General features: G+C 44.4%; 1 protein-coding gene across 5 annotated transcripts in view; it reads left to right on the top strand.

Annotated features, from left to right (window-relative positions):
• ltbp1 (latent transforming growth factor beta binding protein 1) overlaps positions 1-21,790 on the top strand; it is a 295,601-nt gene that overhangs the window by 246,779 nt on the left and 27,032 nt on the right. For all 5 annotated transcript variants that reach the window (XR_008723852.1, XM_055639325.1, XM_055639326.1 and 2 more), the window contains 2 exons: positions 705-845; positions 5,570-5,728. Coding sequence is in view for 4 of the 5 variants with exons in the window: in XM_055639325.1 (XP_055495300.1) it covers positions 705-845; positions 5,570-5,728 (300 nt within the window). In the remaining variant the exon portion in view is untranslated. The remainder of the gene's footprint in view (positions 1-704; positions 846-5,569; positions 5,729-21,790) is intronic.

The raw sequence follows: 21,790 nt of genomic DNA, 5'->3' as shown, positions 1-21,790 counted from the left end.
GTTCTGCACTGTGAATCACCATGTAGAAATTACAGCTGTGTTTATACATAGTCCCAACATTTCAGGGCATCATAATATTTGGGACGCATGGCTTCAGCGGTGTTTGTAATTGCTCAGGGCATACTGCTAAAGCAACAAAGGAATTTTTCAAGGCTAAAAAATGGTCAATTCTTGAGTGGCCAAGTCAATCATCCGATCTGAACCCAATTGAAGGGGACTAGCCCACAAAACAAGCATAAGCTAAGGATGGCTGCAGTACAGACCTGGCAGAGTGTCACCAGAGAAGACACCCAGCAACTGGTGAAGTCCATGAATCGCAGACTTCAAGCAGTCATTGCATGCAAAGGATATGCAACAAAATACTAAATGTGACGACTTTCATTTATATGACATTGCTGTGTCCCAAACATTATGGTGCCCTGAAATGGGGAGACTGTGTATAAACACTGCAGTAATTTTTACACGGTGAAACCAAAATGTATAAAAATTGCCTTTATTAAAATCTGACAATGTGCACTTTAGCCATGTGTGTTTTTTTCTATTATAAATCTCAAATTGTGGAGTACAGAGGCAAATAAATAATTGATGGATCTTTGTTCCAAACATTATGGAGGGCACTGTATTTTTCAATTTAGCTGGGTTTTTTTGCTGCTCACCAAACTCTGGGCAAGTTTCATTATATTAATACTTCCTGTTGTTTCTAGATATTGATGAATGCCTGGATCCATCAAACTGTATCGATGGCCAATGCATTAACACTGATGGCTCATACAACTGTTTCTGCATATATCCGTTAGCCCTAGACTCTTCAGGGAAACGCTGCATTCAGTCACCGCACACAGTGGGTATGTAACAACTCTGATTACTGCAATGATGATCTGCATAAAGTTTAGTTAGAGATACAATGTGGAAACAAGCCCTTCAGCCCACCGATTCCGCGCCGACCAACAAACCCCGCGCAGTAACCGTGATCCTGCACACAATGGGGTAAATTTAAAATTTTACCAAGCCAACTTACCTACAAACCTGCACGTCTTTGGAGTGTGGGAGAAAACCGGGGCTCCCGGGGAAAACCCACACAGGTCACAGGGATAATGTACAAACTCCATATAGCCAGCGCCCATAGTCAGGATCGAAACCGGGTCTTTGGCTCTGTAAGGCAGCAACTCTACCGCTGCACCATTGTGCCATCCTGTTAATGATGTGAGTTGGATCCATTTTTCCTTTCATTGAAACTTTTATTGGAAAATATATCCAAAATACAAGGGGACATAGTTCTTGGTAAGACCACATTTACAACCATAATTCTAGGTAAGACCATTTACAACCACGCAATGCAGAAACCCCTCCTTGCAAAAAGTTCATAAATTATAGAAGCAGAATTAGGCCATTCGACCCATCTACTCTGCCATTTAATCATGGCTAATCTATCTTTGATGAATCTTTGGAATCCTCTATCCCAGTGATTGATGAAGGATGGATCATTAAGTATTTGAAGTGGAGATAGATGAATACGTAAATGTTTGGGGCATTGAGGACAATGGAAACGTACCATAGAAGTGGAGATGAGGTTTGGGGTAGATCAGCCACGATCATATTGAATGATGAGCCGCTAGGTGCTTTACTCCTGCTCCTATTTTCTTGTGCATACCCACAACTTGATATTTATATTTTATCTGGAATCCCCCTGGAAAATACTTTGAAGTATTTTACAGTTAAATATGCAATTTGGTGATGTTTGAGGTGAGAGAACATTGTGTTTCTGCAGAGGTTGCATGCAGTGGGGTCTGAATAAGCACTACTCTCGTGAGGGACAGTGAGGCGAATGATAGGGTTTGGAAGGCGGCATTAAAAATAACGTAAAACTAAATGGGAAATATTAAAGGTTATGTTTATAACGTGACCTTTCCCTGTCTCGGGTGTCATGGTGGGTTTCCCCAGAAAATTCCATCCCCCCCCTCCCTCCAACTTCCCAAACTTGCTTAAAGGTTACTTGGCTGCTGTAAGTAGCTACAAAATATCAAAAGGGGATGTGCGTGACCAGAGAATTAACTGCAGGGAAATAAGGAGTGGAGAAAATGAGATCGTCAGAATTGCTGGATAGACACAAAGTACCGGAGTAACTCAGCGGGCCAGGCAGCATCTCTGAAGAAAAAGGATGGGAGATGTTTTGGGTCGGGACCCTTCTGCAGACTTAAAGTAGAGGGGAGGGAACTGGCTCTTCTTTGGAGTTGCATTAACCTTATGGGCTGAATAGCCTTGTGTGTTTTAATATTTAATCATAGTACTGAGGGAAAGTAGATAACAGATCATATAAATACGGTCTTCCCCTGCCCACATCCTACTGTTCCAATCATTGTGATGATTCACAGTGATTCAATGATCAAGACATCTACTGTGATTGTAATTAAAAAGAAAAACTTGTATTTATCTGGTGCCTGTCCCAACCTCTGGTGCATTAGAAAGGGTTTTCAAGCCGCCACAGTTTTGTTGTTGTACTGTGACACTTTAGTGTATGTATTTGTCAGTCATGGAAGGCAAGATAATGTACCATAAATAGAGAAGCTAAGGATTTATCAACAGTGTCTTATTTACGGTAATGGGATGTATGTGGCTTGAAAATGGCAATGCTCAGCCCCCAACTGCTCCCACCATTGAAATTTGGGAATCCCGAGTGTATGTGAATATCACAAATTTGTTGGCCAAGCTGCATTAATGATTGCCTGGCAACACTCCAACGTCTACTGCGCTCCGAGGAATGAAGTCATTGCCTTGCTCAACCTTTTCCCAATCCCTTGAATCCTGGCATCATCCTCGTATGTTAGATTGAGTTAGATAGAGCTCTTAAAGATAATGGAGTCAAGGGGTATGGGGAGAAGGCAGGAACGGGGTACTGATTGTAGATGATCAGCCATGATCACAGTGAATGGCGTGGCTGGCTTAAAGGGCCGAATGGCCTACTCCTGCACCTATTGTCTATTGTCTGTACTCCCCCCTGGCATTTGTTCTCCCAAAGTGCAGCACCTCTCAGATAACGGATGGAGTGGAAAAGTGTGGAGTTATTCACTTTGATTGGATAAATTTAAAGTCAGCATTCTTTTTGAATCGTGAGAAATGGTTAAATATCTCTGATCTTCCACTGAGCAGTGAACTGCCTGAGGCCAACAGTACCTTCCTGTAATGGGATCCTGGGTGCAAACTTCCCCCAGGAAGTCAGATGTTGAGCTGATGAACAAGGTGCTGCAGGTTGTACATGCTGACCCTATGTCTACCATGGTACCGACATTCATTCAAGCTCCAGCGTCAGGCATGCTGGTTGTCAAATCAATTTAGTAATTATGAATCTCTCTGACATTCACAACATGTAATGCTCTCTAAAAGCTATCAACATTTAAAAATTATTAATAATAATACCTGAAATCCACAAGTAAGCAATTACTTTATGACTGGCATATTGATACAGCTGGTCGAGGTGTTGCCTCACAGCTCCAGTGATCCCAGTTCAATACTGGCCTCAGATCCAGTCTGTGCGGAGTTTCCATGTTTCCCCAATGACTCCGTGTTTCCTTATGGTGCTCCAGTTACAACACACGTGACAAAGCCTTGCTGGCTGTCAGTTCATTCTTCACTGTAAATTATCCCGTGTTTACGTGAGTGGCAGAATCTGAGGGTGTTGATGACGATGTGTGGGAGAATAAAGTAGAATAAAGTGGAATTATTACAAAATGATCAACCAAGGCTCAGTGGCCAAATTGTCTGCATCCATGCTGTATGACACTACGACTTCAATTACAGTAAATTATACTGTTAAAGTCAACCCAACTGAATCTGAAGAAAGATAGACACAAAAAGCTGGAGTAACACAGCGGGATAGGCAGCACCTCTGGAGAGAAGGAATGGGTGACGTTTTGGGTCGAGACGCTTCTTTAGTCTGAAGTCTGAAGAAGGGTCAAGACCCGAAACGTTATCCATTACTTCTCTCCAGAGATGCAGCCTGTTCCGTTGGGTTACTCTAGCTTTTTGTGTTTATCTTCGGGTTTAAACCAGCACTGCAGTTCCTTGTTACACATGAATCAGAAGAAAGGAGATTACTTTGTATTTGTCCATCTGTCAACAGTGAATTCTTCTCATTTCAATCAGTGGGCCTTCTGCCACAAGTTCAGTCGGCACACCGATCAGCCTCACTGCTGGGAAATCCGTACAAGTCGGCACACTTCTGCTGGGCTTCCTGCAATCTCCAACACTTGAAAACAGTTAGAAAAATTGTTATAGAACCGGTAATAAAAAATTGAAAACTGCCTGAAGAAGGGTCACATTAATGAAGCTTTAGAATAGAATAGAATAGTTTCTTTATTGTCATTGTAACATGGGCCATGTACAACGAAATTTAAAATGTCAGCCAGTCAGTGCAGCATTCAAACATTTCTAAAGCTAACGAAACATCCACGGTAAAATAATAAAGATAAGCAAATAAATAAATATCACAGACAAAGCACGCATACACACCCAACCCTCCATCCTTATGTCGATTTCACCGTTACCGATCCCTTAGTCTGTATCGCCCCTGCGTTCCTGGGGCTAAATTAGTGCTTTTATGGCAGTGGGGAAACACTTCTGTCTATTTGTCCTTCCTGATCTGTAATCTCCCTGACACTTCAAAAACCGGGGTGGGAGATGTCCTTTATTAAATTCTGTTATAGCGGGAACTGTGTAGGTCCTCCAAGGTAAGGAGAGGGCAGCCGACAATCCTCTGGGCGTTGTCAATGGCCCTCTGGAGCGCTTTCCTCTGAGCCGCTGTGCAGCTGGTGTACCACACGCATACACAGTATGTTAGTATGCTCTCAATGGAGCACCGATAAAAGGACAGCAGCAGCCTCTGAGTGATGTTGTTCTTCCTGAGCAGTTCCTGAGGAACTAGTTGTAAATAGGATAGTGTCATTTAAGGGACTTTTTGAAAGACACATGGACATGCAAGTAATGGAAGGATATCGATCACATAGAGGCATAGTTTAACTTGCCATTATGTTGGTGCTGACTTTGTAGGCCAAAGGCCCTGTTCCTGTGTGGTACTGCTCTATGTTTTATATTCCATAGCATAGATAGCAGGAAACTATTTCCTCTTTTGGAGACTCTATAACAAAGAGGGCACAACCTTAATGTCAAGGCTATTTGGGATTGATGCCTAAAAGTACATCTTCACACCAAGGGTAATAATACCTGAAATTATTCCACTCCAGGAAAAGCTGTTGAAGCTCAAGAGTGAATGCAAACTTGAAACTGAGATTGCTAGATCATTGCTGGCAAGGAGCATGGAATCATGGTGGGAAGAAGAAGTTAAATAGCAGATCAGCCAAGATCTAATTGAATAACAGAACAAGCTCAGGGGGGTTTGAATGACCTAATCCTGTTCCTAGAAACAAGAATTACAGAAACTCTGAGGCATGTGTGTATGTCCACAGAGCAATGTTAATGGATTTAGTCTGTCATCCTCAGATGGTGATACTTAGTGACACTGAAGACCTATTTTATTTTTAACTCTCTCTATTCTTCCCCAATTTTGCTCTTTCAGAACAAACCGGTGAGGAGGATATATGCTGGCAGGTGGTGAACAGTCAGTTTATGTGCGACTCGCCTTTGGTGGGTCGAAGGACTACGTACACTGAGTGCTGCTGCTTATTTGGAGAAGCGTGGGGTATGGACTGTGCCCTTTGTCCCATGAGGGCAACAGGTGAGGAATGATCCCTGGATCTCTGTGCACTATTACTCTGAGGACCAGGAATAGGGGGGGGGGGGGGGGGGGGGGAAGATGATCATGGGTGACGGAAGTAGCTGCATCAATAAGTAATGCAGTTGCCTCACTGTTCTAGCAGCCTGGGTCTGATCCTGTATGCTATCTGCATGAAGTTTGAATATTCTTCCATGAATTGCCTGTTTTATTTCCTGTCTGCTATGGTTTTCTACCACATGCAGAAGGCACCCGTTGTTGTGTAGAATGTCTAGTAATAATTATGCCTCGAATAGGTAGGTAGTGGAAGAATCAGGAGGAAATGAATGAGCATTTAAGAGAGAGAGAATAGATTACAGAGAAATAAGTGAGGGAATGGGATTGATTTTATTGCTCTTTGAGTTGGCATGTTGATGGGTTGAAAGGACTATGACATAAGGCAAAATGAATAATACAAGGACAAAATATTTCCAAATAAATGGATTGAAGGTTATTACTCAGTTACCTTAAAGGAGTGATTTGAGTTTTGTTCTATTATAAAATACCAATCTCTTCTTTATAGTGATATTGGCTGAGGGATTGGCTTCCGTTCTTTTTTAAGGTTGATGTATTCACGGCATTTAGAAAGATTTGCTCAAAATCTGCTGTTGATTTCACAAATCTAGTGGCAGCATCCATCAAAATTGTCCATAAACACTGTGCTGAACCAGTAGCCATGACCTTGGCATTAGTAACCAATCTGTGAATGTGTCTTTTCTATCCATGGGCAAAGGAGCGTGAGGTCAGCAGGAATTTTGCTGAAGACAGAAAAGAAGCATCAGCGAGTTCATTTATATCACCCGTCAAGGACATTGCTGGGTCTACATTCTTTACATCAATTGCTGGCATAGTGACCGGCTTTGAACAGATGCTGGTGTTATAGTTTTGAGCTTCCAGTAGTAATTGGAACTTCATCCTCATTTATTGGTCATTATTTAAAATCATTTCCAGATACTCGTCCACACTTACCTGCCTGGCTTCAGAGTTATTGTTATTCTTTACGTTAATTTTGGGATATGCTGACTGACAGTCCAGAATGCAAGCGGCAAATATGTTTTTCCTTACTTTGCTATAATCTTCCAAGGGCACAGTTCACGCATTTCTGTTCTCAGGACAGCAGATAGTTTGAGAATTTATAGAGAACCCAAAGTAATCTCAACCTGCAGAATGAACTCCATCCAGCTAAGGATCTCCATGCCTAGGGTTGCCAACTTTCTCACTGCCAAATAAGGGACAAAAGGCTAAAAAAAGGGACAAATTCCCGATGGCAATTCGTTGATCCACCCGGCCGTGGCTGGGCGAATGATGAGTTGGCCCAGGTGCTGGACTGCACACAAAGCCCAGCCGGCGGCCAGCTGAGGAGTTTTGGCCCAGGCCGCACAACGTTGCACGCATAGTCCGGCGCCCCAGCCAACTCGTGAACTGCTGATCGGCCATGAGGAGGCGGGGTGGTGGTGTAGATGGTAAACGAATGTCCGAGGGTTGGGCAGCTGGCCGGGCTGCTGACCGACGGGGCCACGGGCGAGGTGCTGCTGCTGCACTCCATGGGCTGCACTACGTCGGGACGGGTGAGGCGGGGCCAGACGCGGCGCTCTGAGCCGACAGTCCCCTCGACCCGAGTAGTAGCAGTCAAATACGAGACAAGGGCGGTACGTATGGGACAAACCAATTTAGCCCAATATACGGGATGTTCCTGCTAATACGGGACAGTTCGCAACCCTAGTTACGATCACAACATTAAAAAAACATTTAGACAATTACGTGGATGGGAAAGGTTTAAAAGGATATCGACCAAATACTGGCTGGTAGGACTAGCGTAGATGGGGCATGTAGTCAGTGTGAGCAAGTTTGGCTGAAGGGTCTGTTTTCATGCTGTGTGACTCTCTATGACTCTCTCTATGTGAAGTGACTATTTCTTTATGCTAGTTATGAGCCTGACAATTGGATAATAATGCAACATGTGTGAATTTATTTAGTGTTATATCCTTCAATGTATAGTACTTCTGAATTGACGCAGATATGAAACCACAGGTCTGGTCCCTTTATTAAACTGGACCACAGGGATTTATAATGTTCAGATCACAGATTCTCAAATGCACTGTCATCATTACCAGGCTTACTACCGCCACCTACAGGTAGTAGATCAAAGTTACAAATAAACAGACAAGACATACAGTACGAAACGATAAAACTTTATTCATCCCCAGAGGGAAATTTGTCTGCCGGCAGTCGCAACACACAAGATACACAAAAACTTGAAATTAAAGGTGAAAACAAACAGTAAAAGACAAGCGACTGTCAGCTGGCTGCCATGTGCACCGCGCCTTCACCGGAACAAATGAACAAACACAGAACAAACACAGACTTATTCTAAACTAGAGGCCCCCCCTACCCTCCCCACACCGGGTCCTCCATTGTCTTATAACCCACCGCCCATGCTCATCGACCGCAAGGCCCCACTGCCACCAAGGCTCCTCCCGCTACCGACACAGCCGAGGCCCACATTGCCGCTAAGGCTCCCGCTACCGCCAAGGCCCCACTGCTGCTGCCGCCAACCCCACTGCTACCGAGGCCCACGTTGTCGCCCAGGCTGCTGCAGCTGAGTCTCCCGCTGCTGCAGAGGCATCCTGCACACCACAGAAATAGCCCCATCAGCCCAAATTGTCCATGCAAAGTAACTCAGCGGGACAGGCAGCATCTCTGGAGAGAAGGAATGGGTGATGTTTCGGGTCGAGACCCTTCTTCAGACTTCAATTTTAAGTAAAGCTCTCCATTCCAGGCAACAGCCCAGTGAATCTCTTCTGTGCTCTTTCTCTTGTTACAACATACATCCCGTAGTGTGGTGACCAGAGTTTTGTTTAAATATACAACGCGGAAACAGGCCTTTCGGCCTACCGAGTGTGCGCCAACCAGCGAACCCCATATGCTAGCACTATCCTACACACTAGGGACAATTTACAATGTTTTTACCAAAGCCAATTAACCTACAAACATGTAAGTCTTTGGAGTGTGGGAGGAAAGCGGAGTACTAGTAGAAAACCCACGCGGTCACGGGGAGAATGTACAAACTCCGTACAGACACCACCTGTACTTAGGATCGAACCCGAGTCTCTGGCGCTGTAAGGCAGCAACTATACCGTATCAGCACACTGCCGATCCATATAGAACAACATCCTCCCTTGTAAAACATTTTTACACTTTACTGGAGGTCTAACATGGGCAGAACCTACACTGTAAATGGCATTGCTCAGGGAAATGTTGTAGTGCAGAGGGATCTAGGAGTGCATTAGGTTCTGACTGTGTAACTGCAGTGGCAAGGTTTTTTTACAAAGAACTGTATGGCAGGGTGGTTTGGAAGTTTAGATCATATTGGATTCAGGGCAACCTGACCAACCGGATACAAAATAGCTTGAAGCTACTTCCTCCGGCAGCTCAGTCCATATACCTACGACCCTTTGTGTAAAAAGGTTGCCCCTCAAGTTCCTATGAAATCTTTCTGCCCTCATCTTAAACCTAGGTTCTCTGTTTCTTGATTCTCCTACTCTGGGTAAAAGACTGTGTGCATTTACCTTATCTATTCCTCTCATGAACTTATACACATCAAGAAGACTGCCTCTCATCCTCCTGCATTCGAAGGAATAAAGTTCTCGTCTGCTCAACCTCTCCCCAAAGCTCAGACCCTCGAGTCCTGGCAACATCCTCGTAAATCTTCTTTGCACCTTTTGCAAGTTAACAGCATCTTTCCTATAACAGGGTGACCAAAACTGAACATAATATTTTAATTGGGGCCTCACCAATATCTTGTAAACTGTAACATGACCTCCCAACTTCTATGCTCAATACTCTGACTGGTAAAGACCAATGGTCCTTCATGACAATTTTATCTACCTATGTCGCTACTTGCAAGAAACTATGTGCCTGCACCCTAAGGTCCCTCAGCTCTACAACTCCCCTGAGTCATGCCATTTATGACGTTGGGCTTGCCCATGTTAGACCTCCAGTAAAATGTAAAAATGTTTTCCAGGAAGGATGTTGGTCTATACGGTTGCTGATATGATAGAGTTGCTGCTTTACAGTGCCAGAGACCCGAGTTCGATCCTGAGTACAGGTGTTGTCTGTATGGAGTTTGTACGTTCTCCCCATGACCACGTGGGTTTTTTACGGGTGCTCCGGTTTAATTCCAAAGAATTAATTGGCTTTGGTAAAAAGATTGTAAATTGTTCCTAGTATGGAGGATAGAGCTAGTGTACAGGGATCGCTGGTCGGCACGTACTCAGCGGGCCGATAGGCCTGTTTCCACGCTGTATATCTAAACTAAACTAAACTAAATATTGTGGGAAAAAAATATTAGATTACTGCAGTCTACAGAAATCTGCTGTCCTGACAAGTTCATAAATGACCCAGACCTATTTTAATGTTGTTGGCTCTCAACTGTCCTCTCACGCCTTATAGCTGCACTAAACTATCAGAGCCTTCTCTACTTTCTCAAAGGCAGTTAGGATATGGGCATTAAATTAGTGACGCCATTGGCATCCATGAGAAAGCAACCAAAAAAATTGATCAAAGCTATCTGTGTTTTAATGGTATTTGTCCGATATACTTTTACTCGCATCTTATTAGATGGTTTGCAAACTTAATCTCAATAGGTCATTACGCATTATTCTTTAGAGAAGCAGACTCTTTTTGAGTATTCAAATTGGAAAATGTAAATATTTCTAAACACACAGAAACCACCCACATGTAAGATAGACACAAAATGCTGGAGTGACTCAGCGGGACAGGCAGCATCTCTGGATAGATGGAATGGGTGACGTTTTGGGTCGAGACCCTTCTTCAGACCTGAAACATCACCCATTCCTATCCAGAGATACTACCTATCCCGCTGAGTTACTTCAGTATTTTGCGTCTATCTTCAGTGTAAACCAGCATCTGCTCGCTACAATCTACATGTAGCGGTCAGGTTGAGTATATGATGTTGAGCCACTTCATAACTGTTTATATCGCAGCATTTTCTGCACTCTTCCAGGAGCCTGGAAACATCTGATACATTACTAAAATGATGACTAGACAAAAATGATGAATGTTGTCATGCAGAGCTAATGAGCAATGCCTTGCTTTTATCAGCACTAATTCCACAATGTAGTCTCTTCTGAGGCTGACTGTGGGAATCGTCCTACAGTATTAGAAATGAGCCTCTAGTGCAAGTTGTTTTTAGGGATAAAGTTGTTCAAGATCTCTGCCTTGCCAAAGGTTAATGTTTATATATGGAATATTAAATTTATGCCAGTGCTCAGTGTGAACAGGTACAGGATTGTACAACTCTCCCTGTTTTACAGAAGCATCAACAAATGGTATTTGATGCCAAGATATATCCGATTTTGGCATAGATGTTCAAAGATTGATCATGGGCATAGGTTTTAAAGCTCTAAAGGTGAAAAAGAGGGGTGAAGAGGTGGAAAGTTTTCGGGAGATAAATTTGGAGCTTAGAGGCTGAAGAGGAGTGCAGCTGTCAAACTCTTTCAAGCTGAAAAGGGTATAGGGACGATTATGAGGATGTTGCCAGTGCAAGAGGTATAGGGAGAGGTTGAGTGGAGCGCAGGAGGATGAGGGGTGATCTTATTGAGGTGTATAAAATCATGAGAGGAATAGATCAGGTAGATGCACAAAGTCTCTTGCCCAGAGTAGATGATCGAGGACCAGAGGACATAGGTTTAAGGTGAAGGGCAAAAGATTTAATAGGAATCTGAGGGGTAACTTTTTCCACACACAGGGTGGTGGGTGTATGGAACAAGCTGCCAGAGGAGGTAGTTGAGGCAGGGACCATCGCAACATTTAAGAAAGTGTTAGACAGGTACATGGATAGGACAGGTTTGGAGAGATATGGACCAAACGCAGGCAGGTGGGACTATTGTAGCTGGGACATGTTGGCCGGTGTGGGCATTGGGTCGAAGGGCCTATTTCCACACTGTATCACTCTATGACTCTAGGATAACACGGGAGACCAGAATAGGAAGGATGCTGAAGTGGAACACAGGAGAAAATGATAAAGAAAGTGAAAGATATGGCCTCCGAAGAATTTCAAAAGAAGGATGAGAATTATTAAATTGACAGACAAGCACCCATAGTCGGGATCAAACCCGGTGTTCTGAAGCTGCAAGAGCTGTAAGGCAGCAGCTCTACCGCTGCGCCACCGTGCCGCCCCTGTGAGCAGGAAAGTAACCACTAAAACCATTTTCACTTTGTGGTCTGCGGATCAACCAGAACCAATGGTGCCTGACTTTTGATAAAGAAGTGGAAGGCAGGAATTCACCACCGCCTGATCCAAAACTGGAGTTGTGTTGTGGTTTGGCCGTGCTGTTTCTATAGAAACTGTCAGTCTGCCAAAGCAACTTTTTGACTGATTACTTCAGAAAAAGAAAGAGAACTCTGCAGCAGCCAGACATAAACATAATCCTCGTGAATTCAGCTTGTAATGCTGGTGGCCTGTGTATTAGGAATGTATCCTCCAGCCTGATTTCTCACCACTATAGCTGACCTGAGGCAGCATTGAAGGCAGTATGATGTTGACATGGGCATCATCAGGCCACTTGGTCCAATGCATCCATGCTGCACACAAACCTCCTCACCCCCTGGCCTACATCCTCTTACTCTACTGAAAAATCTATTTGTTCCTATCTGCCTTGTGCCTCCCTTATAAATATGTACACCTGCATCTGTATAAATACCTGTGGGGTTCAGCTTTGTAACCTCAATATTCCAATCACTGTCTGGCTGAAGAATTTTCTTCTGAGCAGTTGTATTTAGTAGTGCCCATTGTTTGACCATCATCCCACATCCTTTCATCTTTGTAAAGCCTTCCGGTTGAGTATGTAGGGTCCTAAAGGTTCTTTACAGGGAGGATGTGGGAGAGTACAGAATTAGAGATCATTGTTTAAACACAAAGAGTTGGCTGTTTAAGACAGATATGAGATGACATTTCTTCTCTCAGAGAATTAGAAGTTTCTGGACTTCTCTTCCTCAAAAGGGTGGTAAAAATAGAGCCTTTCAATATTTCTTGAGGCGGACGGTCTTGATAAACAAGGGGTGAAAGGTCACTGAGTATTGATGGGATAATGGAGACAGGCAACAAACAGTCTGGTTGAGGAACTCAGATTGAGCAGCATCTGTGGAGGGAAATAAATTGTTGATACTTTGGGTTGAAACCCTGCATCAGGACAAAGTGGGATGAGGAAAGATAGCTGATATGAAAAGGGGATGAGTGGTGAAACAGGAGGTAGTGGGTGAGGAGTGGACTGAGGAGGAGTGAAGAATGAATGACGGATCAAGCCAACCCACAAGGGCCATAGAGACACAGGGCACGGGAACAGGCCCTCCAGCCCATCTTGCCCATACCAACCAAGATGCCTCTTCTGCTCCAACCCCACCTGCCTGCATGTGTCCCACACCCCTCTAAACCTTTTTTTAATATCCAGGTACCTATCCAAATGTTTTTTAAATAATGTTCTAATACCTGCCTGAACCTCCTCGGGCTGCTCGTTCATTTATCCACCACTCTGTGTGAAAAGGTTTCAGCAATCTATTAAATCTTTTCCCGCTCACCTAAACCTATGTCCTCTGGTTCTTGATTTCCCTACTCTGGTCCATAGATGTACACAGAGAACGTCTTGGAAAACAGGATGATGAGTGGGGATCTCACAGAGGTGTACAAGATCATGAGAGGAATAGCTACAATACAATACAATAATACTTCATAAGTCAAGTATGTTTTGCAACATACGAGGAATTTAATTTGCCAAGTCAGTCATACAAATAAAAAGCAACAGAACACACATTTTAACATAAACATCCACCACAGTGACTCCTCCACATTCCTCACTGTGATGGAAGGCAAAAACAGGGGCCTCAAGCCTTCCGTTGACGAGACGATCCTGACTCCCATAGCCGGCGGCATTTGGACCCTCCACGTCGGGGCGATCAAACTCCCACATCGGGGGGATGTCAGCTCCCCGCGCCGAGCGATCGGAACCCGGGTCGGGGCTGGTCAAACCTGCTTCGTTGGAGCTCCCGACATCTACGGTCTCTATCCGAGAATGTGAGTTCTTGATGGTAAAGTCCACATATATATTGTATTGTATTGTAGTTGGAGCAATCCCAGGCAAGGGATCGGCGCCGATGTTGTCCATGCCCCGCGGTGGGGCTCAAAGTCAGTCCGACCAGGCCTCCTGCTTCAGGATGTTAGGCCGCAGAGCGACTGGAGATACAATCCGGAAAACAATCGCATCTCTGGCAATCTCCCTCCCCCCACATAAAACAAACAAGAGATCATTCCCACAAACTTTTTAAACACACTAAAAATAACAAAAAAAGACGAAAAAGAAGACAGACTGTTGGTGGGGCTGCCAATCATGCGGTGCCCCTGGTGCTAGGGTAAATGCTAGGGTAAAAGCTAGGGTAAATGCACAGTCTGCAAATTGAGCCAAAGGGTCTGATTCCATGCTGTGGAATGAATCTGTGCATTCACCCAATCTATTCACCTCATGAACGTATATATAGATTGTTAAGAGACTGCAGATGCTGGAAAAAGTAGCAAAGAACAAATTTCTGGAGGAAATCAGTGGAGCAGACAGCATCTGAAATTTGCAGACAACCTATTAGGTCAGGTCGGAAGTAGGGTCCCAACCCAAAATGTCATCTATCCATTTCCCTCCACAGATGCTCCCTGACCTGATGAATTCAATAATTCAATTCAATTCAATGATACTTTATTGTCACATGTACCTAGGTGCAATGAAATGCTTTGTTTTGCATACAATCCAGTAAAACCATACAACAGTTCACCTAAGCACCACACAAAAATCGGCACCTTTCTGGTGCTGACAAAGTTACAAAGGTCCACCAATCAGTCCCAACTTCTGCCTTTGCTGCACTTGCAGAGACCCAGTGCCTTCTGTTGCCCCAGAAGAAGTCCTCCAACTTCCTGTGGATTAACCCAGAAAAGGCTACCAAAGTGATCAACCAATATCAGAGCATGGAGGCCACCAGTTGGGTTATGACCAACACCCGGGTCGCCCTTCATTCTGGGCAGCCCCCGGCCGGTACCCCCTTTTGTTCTCGGCGGCTCCCCGCCAAGTTCCCCCCAGCAGTTTGTTTTTTGCAATAGATCAAGCCAGATCGGCAAGTGGGTTTTCGAAGTGGGAGACAGAGATAGATGGATAGACACAAGGAACTTCAAATGCTGGAGTCTTGAGTAAAACACAAAGTGCTGAATGGAGGCAGGCAAAAAATGGACGGATGGAGTCAGAATAGAGGAAGGGAATGTGAAGGTGGAGATAGTTATGTAGGTGAATAGCAAGAACACAAAAGCTACCAGTGCGGGATTCATAGAAGGAAGGTCGGTATAATAGGATACGTTCAGAGAGAGGTGAAGGGCAGTTGGAACGTAACCAGATGGGGAGGGGGTTTGTGCCAGTGGGAGAAATGTTTGGGTAGTAGGTGGATGGACCTAGGATGGTGACATACATGGGTTGGAAAGGAAATAAAAGTGGATGGGCTAAATGAGGGTCACAGGAGCGGGGGGAGGTGGGGGGGGGGGGAGGGGGAGAAACACATTGGAGGTTTAAGTGATCTAAGTCTCTGCAAGGATTTTGGATCAGTTTTGGGTCATATGCTTGTACGGATTCCACCGTTCCAAGAAATGGCGGCAAAGTTTGCGTCGGAGATACAGCGCAGAAACAAGTCCTTCGGCCCATCAAGTCCGTGCCAACCAGCGATCCTCTCGCACTAATACTATCTTACACATACTAGGAATAATTTAGTCTGAAGAAGGGTCTTGACCTGAAAAGTCACCCCTTCCTTCTCTCCAGGGATGTTGCCTGACCCGCTGAGTTACTCCAGCATTTTGTGTCTACCTTAGAAAAATGTACAATTCTACCAAGCCAAGTAGCCTACAAACCAGTATGTCTTTTATTTGGAATGTGTAGGAAACCAGAGATCCCAGAGAAAACCCACATAGGTCACGGGGAGAACGTACAAACTCTGTACACACAGCACCCTGAGTCAGGATTGAACCCAGTCTCTGGCACTGTAAGGCAGCAATTCTACTGCTGTGCCACCATGCCGCCCCAGACCCAGAATTTAAAGTGCCCTCCTACACCATTGCTTTGGTCACTTATTGGTGATTTCTATTGGCCAATTTGAATACGAACTTGCATATGACACAGTTACGAACTTAGAGCTCCTGCACTTCAATCTCCCATTTAGTTCCCTGAAATCTATCTCAGTCAGCATCCACAGCACTGTGGAGTAGTGAAATAAATCTCCCTCTCTCAGACAAATGACTGACCACTTTTTTACTCCCCATTCCCCTACTCATAACATTCCCCCTTGTCCTCACCTTCCACCCCATCAGCCGTCGCATACAACATATAATCCTGCAACATTTTTGCCAACTCCAACGGGAATCCACCACTGGCCAGATCTCCCCATCTCCTCTCCTTTCTGCTTTCCGCAGAGATCATTCCCTCTGTAACTCCCTGGCCAATTTGTCACTTCCCACCAAAATCACCCCCTCCCCTGGTACTTTCCCTTGCAACCGCCGGAAATGCTACACTTGTTACTTTACCTCCCCTCTCGACTCCATCCAAGGACCCAAACACTCTTTCCAGGTGAGGCAAAGGTTCACCTGCACCTCCTCCAACCTCATATACTGCATCCACTGTTCCAGGTGTCAACTTCTCTACATCGGTGAGACCAAGCGCAGGCTTGGCGATCGCTTCGCCGAACACCTCCGCTCAGTTCGCACGAACCAACCTGATCTCCCGGTGGCTCAGCACTTCAACTCCCCTCCCAATCTGAATCTGACCTTTCTGTCCTGGGCCTCCTCCATGGCCACAGTGAGGCCCAGCACAAATTGGAGGAAGAGCACCTCATATTTCGCTTGGGTAGTTTACACCCCAACGGCATGAACATTGACTTCTCTAATTTCAGATAGTCCTTGCTTTCTCCCTCCTTCCCCCCCCTCCCCCTTCCCAGCTCTCCCACAAGCCTACTGTCTCCGCCTTTTCCTTTATTTTTCCCGCCCCCCAGACATCAGTCTGAAGAGGAGTCTTGACCCGAAACGTCACCTATTCCTTCTCTCCATAGATGCTGCCTCTCCCGCTAAGTTTCTCCAGCATTTTTGTCTACCTTCGATTTTTCCAGCATCTGCAGTTCTTTCTTAAACATGACCACTGTGTTGCCTTAGTTCTGGGCTTCCTCCAAGGGAAACAGCCTCTAGGTTAACCCTGTAAAGCCTGCCGGTGTATCAGTTGGGTCACCACTCAACTACACAGGGTATGATTGTGAAGAGGGCACTGGAAACCAGCCTGATTCTCCCTTCACATGAAATGCACCTCTCAGGTTTTATGTTGGATCATGACCTACAGCAGAAAATGTGAGTGATGTTATTCCCTTCCCAGCATGATGCCAAAATTTCCTGCTTCTTGTATTATTCCAGGAAGGCAAAGAACATCAAAGAATACCATTAATCACTTTTGGCAAGACAGTCCTGGTGCCGTGAGAGGTTTAGGAACTGTACTAGAGTACATGAGTATAATATAACTTTTGTGAGTATAATGGCGTCAGAGTAAATGGGGCTGGGGTAAATGGAGTTCTGCCTTTGGCTCAACAGAGCCAAGGGGAAATGAAGCAATATGACCCCTGCGCCACTGAGTACTGCATTAACTCACAAACAAAAGCCACAATGCCTTGCATTGTGGGTTAGTAATGAAGACTACAAAATATGACTTTCATAGGTCACGTCCGCCTTGGCATTTTCTCTGACTAAAAGTACTTCCCCATTGTTGCTGCATCCATCAGTCCCATTCTTATCAGTTGCAGAGGCATTCACCCAGCGGGTCTATTTATCATGAGCCATAAGGAGGCCATTTAGAGCATCAAATCTCCATCAGCTCTGATAGTTTTCCAATGAGTCCCATTTTCTAGTTACTTCCCTGCACTACGCTCTCTCCCACTTGCTCTTCAGTTCATTCCCCACTCCAATCTTTCTGCCAACCATCTACGCTGTGACACTTTACAGGAGCCAACTTGAGTTTTGTTCTCTTAGCCCACCAGCCCACCAATCTCGGACAGCAGGAATAAGGAGTTTAGATTTAAGAAACACATTTTTCTTACTTTCAGGATGTACTACACTGATCATGTGATGTAGGAACCACTGCGACTAATTTGTGGGCAGCAAGAAACCACAGGCACCTTTCTGATGATAACCTGATCAGATGAGACGGCTTTAGGAGGGAACTGCAGATGCGGATTTACATCGAAGATAGCCACAAAATGCTGGAGAAACTCAGTGGGATAGGCAACATCTCTGGAGAGAAGGAATGGGTGACGTTTTGGGTCGAGACCCATTGTCTCTCTCTCTCTCCCCTAACTCTCAGACTGAAGAAGGGTCTCAACCCGAAATGTCACCCATTCCTTCTCTCCAGCGATGTCGTCTGTCTCGCTGAGTGGCTTTAGCGAATGGGTGCAGGAATGTGAGAACCAGCATTCCTATTGGAAAGAGGAATTGCATTGGTTGAGCTGTGGGTAAATCAAAGAGAGAGTGTATTTGTAGACGCTGCTTGACATTGAGATGAATAGTTTTGTGTGTGGATGCTCGGTAATGTTGATTACCCTTGGCTGCATGTCCCACTGGCTGTTCTTGTATCTGGTGGTATGTACTTTCAAGCTTTTGCCCCACATGAAAGGGGAGAAGAGGAAATGAACGAGATGTCATCAGTCCTTGATTATGTTGGCTTCTCTCCCGAGGCAGCATGAAGTACAAATGGAGTGGGGGGAGGCCGTTTTGCATGCTGGTTGGGGCTGTGCCCACACTCTCTGCAATTTAGAGTCGTAGAGCATGGAAACAGGCCCTCCGGCCCAACCTGTCCATTCTGACCAAGATGCCAGTGTGGTGCAACTGTAGAGTTGCTGCTTTACAGCGCCAGAGACCCGGGTTCGATCCTGATTATGAATGCTGTGTGGATGGAGTTGTACTTTCCACCCTGTGAATATGTGGGTTTTCACCGAATGCTCCGGTTTCCTCCCACATTCCAAAGACGTACAGGTTTGTTAATGAATTGGCTTTGGTAAAAATGATAAATTGTCCTTAGTGTGTAGGATAGTGCTAGTGTACAGGGGGAGGGATTGCTAGTTGCCGCAGACTCGGTGGGCTAAAAGGCCTGTTTCGATGCTGTATCTCTCAAAGTCTAAAAGTCTAAACTACCACCTGCCTGCGTTTGGTCCATATACTTCTGAACCTTTCCTATCCATGTACCTGTCCAAATGTCTTTTAAATGTTGTGATAGTAGTACCTGCGTTAACTACCTCCTCTGGCAGCTCGTTCAATATACCCACCACCCTTTGAGTGAGCATTATACCCACCACCCTTTGAGTTTGCAATATGCTCCGGTTTTATAACAAATGAACAATTAATTGAATTAGAGAAATAATATAGCAACAAGTTCACTGTTTGCCGAAGGGCCGATGATTCTGGCTCTGAGGAGATAGCACGGAGACCAGACGGATACAGAATTCTGCTTTTGTCTCATTTAAAGTAACCACTCTTGATAACTGAAGCGTCAAAAACACAAAACAATTGAAATTTGATTTTCCGTGCATGGTTGAAATTGAAACCTTAGCAGTGAGACGGTTAAGTTTTGCCACATCAGGGATGAATAGAGAATGGTGTATTGAGTCCAACAGTCTCTGACTTAGAGCATTAGCAGCACCTTCTCATTTGGACAAGAAATTCGTCAATCTTTCCTGGAAAACAGAAGAAAACAGTTCTCTTTTTTGGATTAATGGAAAATTTTGAAGTCAAAGTGGTTGCTCTGCATTGACAAGTATTTCTTGTTTAACCCTTCACTAGTGCAGTGGCCAGAATATTAACCCCCTTGTCTGATACTGTGAATAACCTACAGAAGATTCACGGTGCTTTCGGCTTTAATCTTCAGATTGCTGATTTATCTGTTAATTTTCGTATTTTTGAATCATAGATTGAAAATTTCATATTTAAAGCATAAACTTTTGCAATTGCTTCTTCTGAGTTTCTTTTATGTGCTGTTTTGACAATCGATTAATTTATGATCGGCAATCATCATGAGCATAATGCATAGTCCCCTCTGTCACATTTAAATCTGATCCCTTATTTTATACTTGTACAACTGTGACTGGATGTGCAGATAGCTGGAGCTGGAGCTGGCCAAGTAGATAGGACGACGCATTGCTTGCAAACTTCAGCAGATGCTGATGGCGAGGTCGACTGCCTTGCCACATGAAGTGAATCATTAAAAGCTAGGGGCACAGAGTGAAGTTTTACCTTTTCCTTGCTCCATGCTATTCAGCAGGAATATGTGCAGAAAGTACGTTATATGAAAGTTGCTGCTTTTCACTTTGCATCACAAAGTGCTCCAATCACATCCGCCACTGAACATGTCATTTTGTTTGCATAAAGTCCAATCGAAAAGGTAATTGATAGAAGTCTCTGAAATCTGAAAGAGCAAAGATGTTATCAATAATATCCTGGCCAATGTTTATCCCTCAATGAGCGCCATTAAAATAGCAGACGATGCTTGGAAGTACTCAGTGGCCCATGCAATAACTGGTGAGAAACATATAACATTCTTAAGGGATTGGACAGGCAAGATGCAGGTAAAATGTTCCCCATGTTGGGGGAGTCCAGAACCAGGGGTTACAGTTTAAGAATAAGGGGTCGGCCATTTAGGACTGAGATGAGGAAAAACATTTTCATCCAGAGAGTTGGGAATCTGTGGAACTCTCTGCCACATGAGGCAGTGGAGGCCAATTCACTGGATGTTTTCAAGAGAGAGTTAGATATAGCTCTTAGGGCTAATGGAATCTAGAGATATGGGGAGAAAACAGGACCACGGCACTGATTTAGGATGATCAGCCATGATCATATTGAATGGCGATTGGCTTGAAAGGCCGAATGGCTGTCTGCACCTATTTTCTATGTTTCTAAATGCAGAGGTAATGTTGCAAGTTGACGACATTTCATCAGAAGTGTTCTGATTAAATTCTTTATACTTATTTCACATTTCCACTCAGTTTCTCATCTGTGTCATAGAGTGATACAGTGTGGAAACAGGCCCTTTGCCCCAACTTGTCCACACTGGCCAACATGTCCCAGCTACACTAGTCCCACCTACCTGTGCTTGGTCCATATCTCTGCAAACCTGGCCTGGTGATCTGGTCATTCGCTCGTTGCTGCAAGCATGGAGCCTGCTATACACAAAATAACTACTATGTTTCCTACAATATTAAGCACACTAATCGGTGATTATTGACTATGAAGTACTTTACAACACTTAAGCTTGTGAAAAGCTTCAAATAAATTCAAATAGCTTTTTATTATAACATTGCTGTCTCCTTTACCGTGCTTTCAGCACATTAGAAGGCAGCTGAGGTTGTGAGTTGGCCTGTTTCCCTTTGGTATGTAAAATGGGAAATGACTGATGAAATCTTGGCATGCCCACCTTTATATCCATGGATTGAATGCTCATGCCCCGCACAGATCCAGAGTTTTCATCCGGCTTTAAGGCATTTATTTCAAAATGAAAGATGAGGGAAAGAAGTGTGGACTGTTTATCAGGCTCTCAGGCATAAGTGAATCTGAAGGGGAAAAAAAGCAGAGGTGGTTAAGTAATTTTAGCCCTGTTGGCTGACCCCACAAGAAAAAAAATTCCAATAATCTCTGTGTACTGAGGAATTGTACTGGAGCTCAATGTCGACGTGCTCTGTCTGCCCTGTATTTCAGAGTTCACTTGCTATCGGAGAGAAACCAGACACGGAAATAAATGTACTTTTTTATGCATTCTGGCAACAGCATTGGCCGAAACGTTACAGACTCTTGATGTTTTCAGTTTCTCCATAGATGGCAAACCTGTTGAAGAATTTTGGGAAGATTTCATCATTCCCTAATGAATGTGGCACCTTGAACGGATAGGAATTGGCCAAAATATGATCTTT

This window comes from Leucoraja erinacea, chromosome 8 (genome assembly GCF_028641065.1).
Source record: "Leucoraja erinacea ecotype New England chromosome 8, Leri_hhj_1, whole genome shotgun sequence".
Taxonomy (NCBI): domain Eukaryota; kingdom Metazoa; phylum Chordata; class Chondrichthyes; order Rajiformes; family Rajidae; genus Leucoraja; species Leucoraja erinaceus.
The sequence above is the reverse complement of the archived record's forward strand: the minus strand, read 5'-3'. Positions and strand labels throughout refer to the sequence as shown.